The 9,494-nt window shown below is 37.0% G+C and overlaps 1 protein-coding gene across 1 annotated transcript in view; it reads left to right on the top strand.

Annotated features, from left to right (window-relative positions):
- LOC124723011 (zinc finger protein 875-like) overlaps positions 1-8,231 on the top strand; it is a gene marked incomplete in the record, with an annotated part of 26,519 nt that extends 18,288 nt beyond the window's left edge. Inside the window, 1 exon segment of the mRNA XM_047248186.1 lies at positions 3,574-8,231. Within this exon segment, the coding sequence (XP_047104142.1) occupies positions 3,574-4,605 (1,032 nt within the window).
- Positions 8,232-9,494: the final 1,263 nt, after the last annotated feature.

The following is a 9,494-nucleotide window of genomic DNA, read 5'->3' as shown; positions in this document are numbered from 1 at the left end:
TCATAAGTCTGTGGACCAAAATATGACAATGAGAAAAGGAAATCAAGAAACAGTAAAGTAGTTTGTGAAAGAATAGAACAAATGTTAGCTACAACAAGAAGAGAAGAGTTGTATTCTATGGACATCTAAAAAGGCTAAATGAGAAAGAACAACAAAAAGAATTTTTAACTCTTATGACAGAAACCCGAAAACATCAATGTGGATCAAAGGAACTAAAGCAGACTACAGGGAAATGGAAGCAATGGAGGAAGAAATAGGAGAAAGAGAAAAGTTCAGAGCAAAAGTAAAATTTCAAGGGTTTCCAGAAGAAAACAAAGAGAAAGAGGGGTGTAATATGGACAGAAGAAAGAAGATAACAACACAGGCAAAGAATGAAATACTGTAGAAAAGAAAGAAAGGAGAACAAAAAGAAGAGATAAGTTACTTAATTTTGTCCTCATTAGGTCAAACTAATTGTTAAAAAATCTGTTACTGTTGCCACAAAGTTACTTTAGAGTTGACAGTTCTGCTGGAGCATGTGGAGGTACAGACTAGAGTTGTCATGTCCCTCACGAAACGACAACTCAAACTCACAAACTGTTCCTGTTATTAATACGATATGCTGACAGTTCACAAAAATGCATTTCCTGATGTTATCAAATTTTTGTCATCTACTCCAAACTGAAATCTTTTAGAGTTTTCGAACACAACACAAGATAATTTCAGTTAAATGTGATGTACTATGGTCTGCTCACACGTCAAGCACTAAGTGGTCACTCGTATGATTTTATAATGAGAAACAGATCACTAGATTTATAATGAACCTGTTATTAATTTTTCTGATTAACCTACTTACTTATGACATAACTAACTGTAAGATTTGTGTGTGTTTACCACAGCAAGGAGACATATCTTAAATACGCCAACCATTTTGGGAGAAAGAACAGAAATGATACAGAAAACATGACTTCAGAATTGCAGCAGTTATATTGTAACCAGTAATATTTATTTTTGCGTGATATGGACTGAATTCCTGAGAAGAATTTTATTTGGAGTCAGTTGCTGATGAAGCTTTCTTATCAAAATGTCAAAACTTAGGAAATTATTTCATTGTGTAGCTACTTACCATTGTAAATTGGGCACTTCGGATATGCAGCTGTGTCTACCTGTACTTAATTTGTGTGGTGATAAGGACGAAACTCCACTGACATCACTCCTGTTGCTATGCTAGATGCTTGAATATCACTGTAGAAGTATCACTGTAACTATTACTGTTGTTGTTTAAGGGAGAGGAAGGGGGGGGGGGCTGTGCAACTGCCTTGAAAAAGACTTGATTCCTTGGGGTGACCAACAAGTTGATGAGTGTTGGATTTTCCTTTCTGCAGTAGTAGTCATAAACATGAAAACTATTTGCATCCTCAGCAAACGAATCTTTGTTGGTAATCCATTTATCCATACTGCAGTTTTTTTTGTAGAGAGTGTTTTACCAGCATTGTTTTATTTCTTGAACATTTCCGTGCAAATCTTTGCAGTAGTGTTTTCATTTGTGTTCAGAGCTACAGCAAATCTGTCAATTACGTTGCTATCCCAGAGCGGCGAGACACCATTTAACTTTCCAGTCTCTTGTCTGGACCTCGGATGGCAATACCTTGTACGAGAGATCAGTGCAGAACAGAACTTTTCTGCTTCATCCCAATGATGCTTCTGGAACTCAAATGGGAATCCCTGGAGGGAAGGCGACATTCCTTTCGAGGATTGCTGTTGGAAAAATATATGGAGCAGGCATTTGAAGGTCAATGTTTCTACTAGCGCCAATGTACATTTCTTGTAAGGACCATGACAATAAGAGAAATCAGGGCTTGTACGGAGGCATGTAGTGTCATTTTTCCCTCACTCTGTTCGTAAGTGGAACAGAAAATATATGACCAGTAATGGTACAAGGTGCCTTCCACCATGCACCATACGATGGCTTGTGTAGTATGTTTGTAGATGCAGAAAATTTGACAGCTTTGGGTGGTTGTTGCAGACACACACATCGTGGGATTGGTGGAATGCAGTCCACGCCTCTTGTGTGAGCTTCCTCTGCGCCCCGCCCCTACTACTTGTCTCATACCAGTCAATCGTAAAGTAATTTTGAACACAGGCTATAGATATTTAGTCCTTAAAAGCAGCTTTTTCTGAGGGCAGTGTTCGTTATGGATGATTTTCAGTAACATAGGTCCTGTGACAGTTTCACTGGGACCAACAGAAATACTTGTTCAATGCACGAATTTATGCACAGTAGGTTCATTAATATAGGGTTTTACTGTACTTCAGGAGTAAATTATCTCCCCCCTCTGTGCCCCCTCTACGCCCCCTCTACCCCCCCTGTGTGTGTGTGTGTGTGTGTGTGTGGTGAGTTTACTGTTACTGCTTCCATTGTGAGCAGAAGAATATATATGGATACTGTATTTTTTTCAGTGGTATTGATTACTGATTTAGGTGATATAAATGTGTGTGATTATTTTCATACTAAGTGTAAAGAATAATGTGTTGTCGATCTTCATTTATGTAATTAGAAGTCGATATTACCCATAATGTTTCCATCATTCTGAGAAATTTTTGTAAATGCTAGCCAAAAAAGTCTCAGGGTGTTTATCTTATAGCTTGAAGCCTTGCTAAATCTAAGTAAAATAAATATTTGCTGCAATTCTCTTCGTCCAAATAATTCAGCTGACTGAGCTCTTATAGCATTGAATTCATGTTTAAAGTATAATTCAGTTTTATAGATCACATATGTGCCCATAATGCCTGTAAGTTGATGTTTCTTCTTCTCATTAATATTGTGTTTTCTGTTGATATGGCACTCATTAATAAGAAAGCCACATTTCTTAGTTTGATGCTGCAATTATCAGTTTTCAGATATGTAGCTCCAGAGAACAAAATTTCAGTACAGAACACAAAATGAATTGAAAGAAAGCAATTTGCTTATTCAGCCAATGGATTTCATGGTGGATTCTGTAAATAAATTCTGTAGAAGAGGGTAAAAAAAAGGATGTAATGGCAGTAATGTATCAAAATAAATGTAGTGCTGTGGTGCATTTGTGCACTGCAGGATCTAAGGCTCACTCTCAGATAAGAAAAGTTGGTGCTGCCCTAGAGCTGTCTTGAAATGTGACCTGTGTTGAGGGAAGGACTATCCATTGACCAAGGAGCTAACAGAACCAGTCAGCAGTACTGATGGTATTCAGACTGTGTGTAAGAATTTGAAAATGGAACTGTAATTCTGTTTAGCTACATCTCCTCAAACACATTTAAATGAAGATAATTGAATTAAATCACGATTTTTGCCATTTTCAGTCCGAATTGTTATTAAAAGAATTAGCTGCGATGAATTCCTGTCAAGCCAGACTGATACTTAAACCTTAACATTGGAAGACAGTGCCTTGTTACCTCCTTGCCATTACCCTCGATGGCTGTTCTTTCCTGTAAAACACAGTGTTAAGTGTGGAAGAGGCAACAATGTTATCCGAGAGCTGAACTAGTGAAACTCTATTTTACTACTTTCGTTTTGTTCTACACTCTTAAAAGCATTTTCTTCTGTTGCATTATCAGGGAACTCCTGGCAGTTCTTCACCAGATCTCGCCGAGGGAGCTCCAATATTATTTGTCAATGAAGGTATCGACTCCGATGGACAGTTGGTAACAGAATTTGAACCAGTAAGTGCATTCCACCCTGAAGCTCTTCGGCGCAGACTCGAAAGAGATCTTCCAAAAAGTGAAAATGATATGCAACCGGCCTCAAAAAGTGAAACTGATATGCAACCGGCTTCAGAAAGTGAAACTGATATGCAGTCAGCTGCAGAGCAAAGATCAGAGCAAAGAAATTCTGCAGTTCATGTGTGCCGAGAATGTAAGGAACCATTTGGAACTGAAGAAGAAATGATTAATCATCTAAAGACTCATTATAGTTGTATAGATTGTGGTCAGACTTTTACAGAGGTTGACGAGTTGACCGAACATTGCAAAATGTTATGTGCAGCAGAACCTTGGAGTTGCAAAACATGTGGAATGACATTTAGCAGTAAAGACAAACTTCATAATCATTTACAAGTCCACACAGAGAAACCATATATCTGTGACGAGTGTCCATCATCATTTTCAAGAAAGGATGTTCTTGCAAGACATAAAGCTATTCATTCTGGGCGCCAGTTTATTCATGTTTGTGATGAGTGTTCTAGAGTATTTACGCGTGAAGAGGACATAAATTTGCACAAGCTGACCCATTCATTTTGTAAAGATTGTGGCGTTCAGTTTGCATCGAGTCAGGAATTGTCAGCGCACAAATTGTCGTGCCCAAATGTTAAACCTTGGCCTTGTGACTTATGTGATAAATCATTTGTTTCAAAAGACAGACTTAATCGACACTTAAAAATACATTCTTCTGATAAACCATATGTATGCGAAATTTGTTCAGCTGCATTTAATAGGAGAGATAAACTGACAAGACATAAAACAACACACAGTGGTGACAGACCTTATCAGTGTGAATATTGTGATCTTAGCTTCACCCGAAGAGACAAACTTGGAAGACATATGACCACTCACTTTAAATCTCAAGTTAATAATGAGGAAAACTTCAGTTAGGGGGAAGAATTTTATTTTCATGAGTTTTTTCAGCTGAATAATTTCAAAACATTGTGACAGCTGCAATTTTCAAACATGTTTCATCATTATCTCAAATTTAAATTATATTCTGATTTTATTTATTTTTTATTTTTCATTAATTTGTTCATTTCATCCTCCTTCGGTGTTACACATGAGCATCATTTAGAAATGCCCTTGACATAAGATATGTATTTATAATTTGTCATTAATCGTACAGGCAATTTTGCCTTAGAAACTGAATTATTGGGCATATAATGCTGTATGCTTTTCTGCAAATTTCCCTCTTGAACGCATGCCTCCACCAATTTTTGGCTTGAATTGATCATGTATGGAACATACAAGTTTGTGAATTAATATTTAAAAAAGTTTTCGTTAGCCCTTACTTTAGGAGGGTAAAAACTTTCAAGCCTTTACATGGAAGGTACAGCGACTCCCTTGTTGAACTGTCTGTAATAACATTAACCCCTAAACTTTCTTTCTACTGTAGCTGAACAAACAAAGCACTGTTGTGATCATGACAAATAAGTTAGAGTAGTCAACATTTTCGGTAGCAGTGAGTCCAGTGGCTTTATGTCTCTGCTGTGTGACAGTAGACTAAAAATTACTCATATTTGAGTGAAAGCATTCTAGAAGCACTGAGATGGCTACCAACAAGGCACTTGACATTTCATGGAGAACAGGGCACACATGCTGCATTTAATAAAGAAGTTTTCTAGAAATAATTGATTTTCTAATGAGTATCATCTTGTTTATTTAGATGGCATTCGTATTTTGAATCCAGGTATTTATACAGGGACTAAAAACTGAACCCCCAGATTATTTCAGGAAATGCATTATTATTTTAGTTGTCAGTTCCTAAAAACTAGTGTTTCTGTCTTTCTTACAGTGAAAATACTTCTTCAGTTGTGTTAGTGTGTAGATACGACAGAAGAAATCACTCCAAAACTAATACACATTGGAAGAAAGCAAAGCAAAGTCAAGTCATAGAACATGAATGACTGGGAGACCCTGAAGAAAAGATGCAGGCACCTTTCTTACATGAAGTATAAGAGCTGTCTGTGTAAGTGTAGATGTTTAGTGTAGGTGACTGGAGTGAGTGAGCAAGTGTGTGTGTGTGTGTGTGTGTGTGTGTGTGTGTGTGTGTGTGTGTGTGTGTGTGGGGGGGGGGGGGGGGGGGGGGGGAGAGAGAGAGAGAGAGAGAGAGAGAGAGAGAGAGGGAGGGAGGGTGAAACCCAGAGCTGCCACATAGCCTGCTCCTCTCGAAGAGCACCAAGAGGCCCACCGAGCTTAACGACCCCATCCGATGGACAGATCACCATCAACAGTGTTGCATGCTCTCACTTTATGAGACATTGAGGAGAGGTTCGGAATTCAATCCAGACCATTGGCACAAAGATTATTGACCAGGGACCTTACACCTCTACCCCTCCTATTGCCTCTGCTGCAAAGGCAAATGAAAATTTTCAATAGTGCGCAACATACCCAGATGGTCATCCATCTAAGTACTGGCCATGCCTGATGGTGCTTAACTTCAGTGATCTGATGGGAAGAATGTGTATTATAGAAGTTTTACAGATGAGTGTCAACATACAATGTAATTGCTGGATATCTTGACAACAGAGTCAGTATAAAAGAGGAATGGTAATGCTTTGAAGAATCTTCATTTTTTAAAATTAATATAAGTACTTTCCTTTCCTGTATTTTGAAGTTACTATGTTCATATTGAATCGGACTGAGTATAGTGTCACCTTAATTTTCACATGCTGTGGCATGTGAATCATTTCTGCTTCATTATAACAAAGACAAAGAAAAACTGCTACTTCTGGAAAGCATGTCATTTATTTATTCATCCAGGGATCATCTTAAAATGGTAGAGGATTTGTCAAAATACAATGAAAATAGGAACCTCAAAAATATAGATACACATAGAATATATAAGTACGCTTTGAGGATAGGACATGTGGTTGGCCATGGCCTTGATGAATGAACCATCCCAGCATTTGCCTGAAATGGTTTAGGAAAACCTAAATCAGAATGGCTGGAAAGAGGAAAAAATTCCCCAACCTTCTGAATATGATGTTAGCACTTCAACAACTGCACTGCCTCTTTCGGTTAGTCCCTGTTGTGCAATGTTTTCTTCATACGTAATTTGCACAAGATAAATTGCGATACAAAACTAGTTTCCTACTGTCTTTTTGCTTCTGTCTACACTGTCACTGCCTACTCTAAGGAAACCCACTGATGACTTCGGGACCACGAACATCCTGCTACGCCCCTTGCACTTCGTTCAATCCATCTGGAAAACTGATTCCAGGACCACAGACATGCTACCATATGTGATGCACATCTAGATGTCATCCCTTCAGTTTGCATAGAAAAGTGATCCAGTATACCATTTTAAGCAATTCCCCATAATTGAGTCAGCAAGTAACATTGTGTGGCATGAAATATTTAAAATTATGTTGGTTGCTTCTTTGTATGGTATTTTGTCTCTTTGAAGCTGTAAACAAGAGGAAAGTCATACAGTTGATCTAAGATGAATTTTCCTACATGCTTGCTGACAGTGAAACAGACAGGCTGTTAAGACATCATGTTTATTCTAGAGTTGATGTCTTTTCAGCCAAATCCTGGTGATCTGGTGAAGGGGTATTCCCAAATGGGAATATTTTAGGGATTACCAATTGTGATATTTTCCTTACTAACAATGAAAATATCTCAAAAACATTAGTTGGAACTTGGGAACTGGAACCATTTTTATTTTGTTTCTGGGACCCTATAGCCCAACCAAAAATAGGCCTTTTGTGTGTGTTTGTGTGCATGTGTGTGTGTGTCAGTAAGTACGTGTAACAGAGTAAAGTTGACGACTTGTTCTACAACTGTGTCGGGATACCCAGCCATCGACTAATAACTGGTGAATCCAAGAGAGATCTGTGTTAGTTTTGTTTCCTATTTATAAATAAATCTATTAGTCACCATCCTCTTTCTTATTTCTGATCACATTTTCTGTCTGGTACAAGCATATTCAAAATGGTACAGCATAAGAAAATGTTTGGAAGTGATTGAATCGGATTTGTAGTAAACCATGTGCCTTGTTCAGTACATGATAAATAAGTCTTGAGGTCTTGCTAATCCATGTGAGGCACCCCACCTTAAAATTAACAGAAACCATAAAAATTAATTAACCCCTTGCTAGAATAATTAACACATCTGATGCTAGAGACAGTGAAAATATAAATGTGAAATAAGTGTTGTATAGTAGAAATCAAGTTAAGAGGAATGAATTGGGGGCTACCCATCTAATATTAAAAATTAAATGTATATTTATGTACAATGTATGTATCGTGTAAATAGTAGCTGTATAAACCCTTTGTTTTTCTGAGAACTGTGTGCTATGTGGGGCTGTAATGTGTTAGTAAGCAAAACTGAATGTATTAATTGTGATCAATGCGTACTAGATGTATTAATTTTGATTTTAATTGTCTGCAGTTATTATTTAGATTCTAAGTTTTTGTGTTGCAGTAGCTACATTTTAAAAAGGCAGCTGACTGATTTTTTTTGTGATGTTGAAATATTTTCTGTTTGTTGGTGTACTTCTATGTATTAGTTACATCGTGATAAAGATTATGTACATTTTCATTTAGTGGTTGTTTCTTCCTACTTCCTTACTTTTACTGTATGTGGTTTTTTTTTTTTATTTTTGAAAATGAAAATGAGTTCATACCGTAAGTATTTTTGTTGCAAAAATCAGCAGTTGCACAGTGATACAATATTCTTCTCTTGATGAAGGATTTCTTGAACTATGTTGCATAGTTTTGTTTGTACAAAACTAAATCTACTTAAATTAAAATATTTCATTAATTTAATCTGGCTCTCTTTTCAAAAGTCTTATTTAGTGAGAAGATAATCTACTGCCCATTGTGTTGCTTTTGTTCTACCATAAAGTTTTGGTTTCATTCGAAAATTACAGTTTGTCAGGCTTGGGTGTGCATATGAAGCTTTCCATATTCAGATACAAGTTATCTAATTAGATATTAATGCTGAAAGGTTGTATATAAAATGATACAGTCTGAGAAACTTGCATGGAATTTGTGTTCTGCAATAGTGACCTAAAGTTTGTCAATATTTTGGCTGGAGTCCACAGATTTATTTACTGATGTTTAGTACATAAAAGAATAATAATAGGTATCAGTTTGATATCTATATACTATTTTGTTTTGGGGTATGCAGGTAGTATTGTTACTGCAGACTATTGGTAGTAGTTTCTATTTTTGTATGTAATCATATTAAAATTTATTCAAGCTAGGTTTACTGCACTGTCAAAGAGTTCATAAATTTTAGGCTAGTGGGATGTCTGCCTTGAAATATCTGTTATTTTTGTTGCTGGCAACTTTAAGCTCAGAGCATTGAACTTTCTCATGTCGTAATATAGTCCAGTCAACAAAGGAAAATTAAGAGGAAAAAAATTGTTAGTTTGAAGTATTTGTTCAGTTGTAGGAGGGAGTGCCGTGAGCAGCATACCTAAAAATACTGATTGGTGGAGTGTGCGCAGGGTAATGGGGGTGGGGAGAGGGGGGGGGGGTTCCAAAGGTCACCTTCGATGGTTTTCTGGAATAACTCGAAAACTGTGGCTTCTAGTGAAAATGATCCTTAAACTATATTTCTTTTCTGGGACTAACAGTTTTCATGATGCAGAGGATGCAAAAAATCACAGATTACCGAAACTAGTATTTTAATAGAACAACTATTTAATACAGCAAATATTAAATATTGAGGGATAAAATGCATTCTCAGTATGTAACGGAATGAGGAAGGGTGGGGGAGAGGGTAAAAGCATAAGGGAAGATAGGTCGCCAGATCGTGGTCGTGCA

The sequence above is a fragment of the Schistocerca piceifrons genome, chromosome X (genome assembly GCF_021461385.2).
Source record: "Schistocerca piceifrons isolate TAMUIC-IGC-003096 chromosome X, iqSchPice1.1, whole genome shotgun sequence".
Taxonomy (NCBI): Eukaryota; Metazoa; Arthropoda; class Insecta; order Orthoptera; family Acrididae; genus Schistocerca; species Schistocerca piceifrons.
The sequence above is the reverse complement of the archived record's forward strand: the minus strand, read 5'-3'. Positions and strand labels throughout refer to the sequence as shown.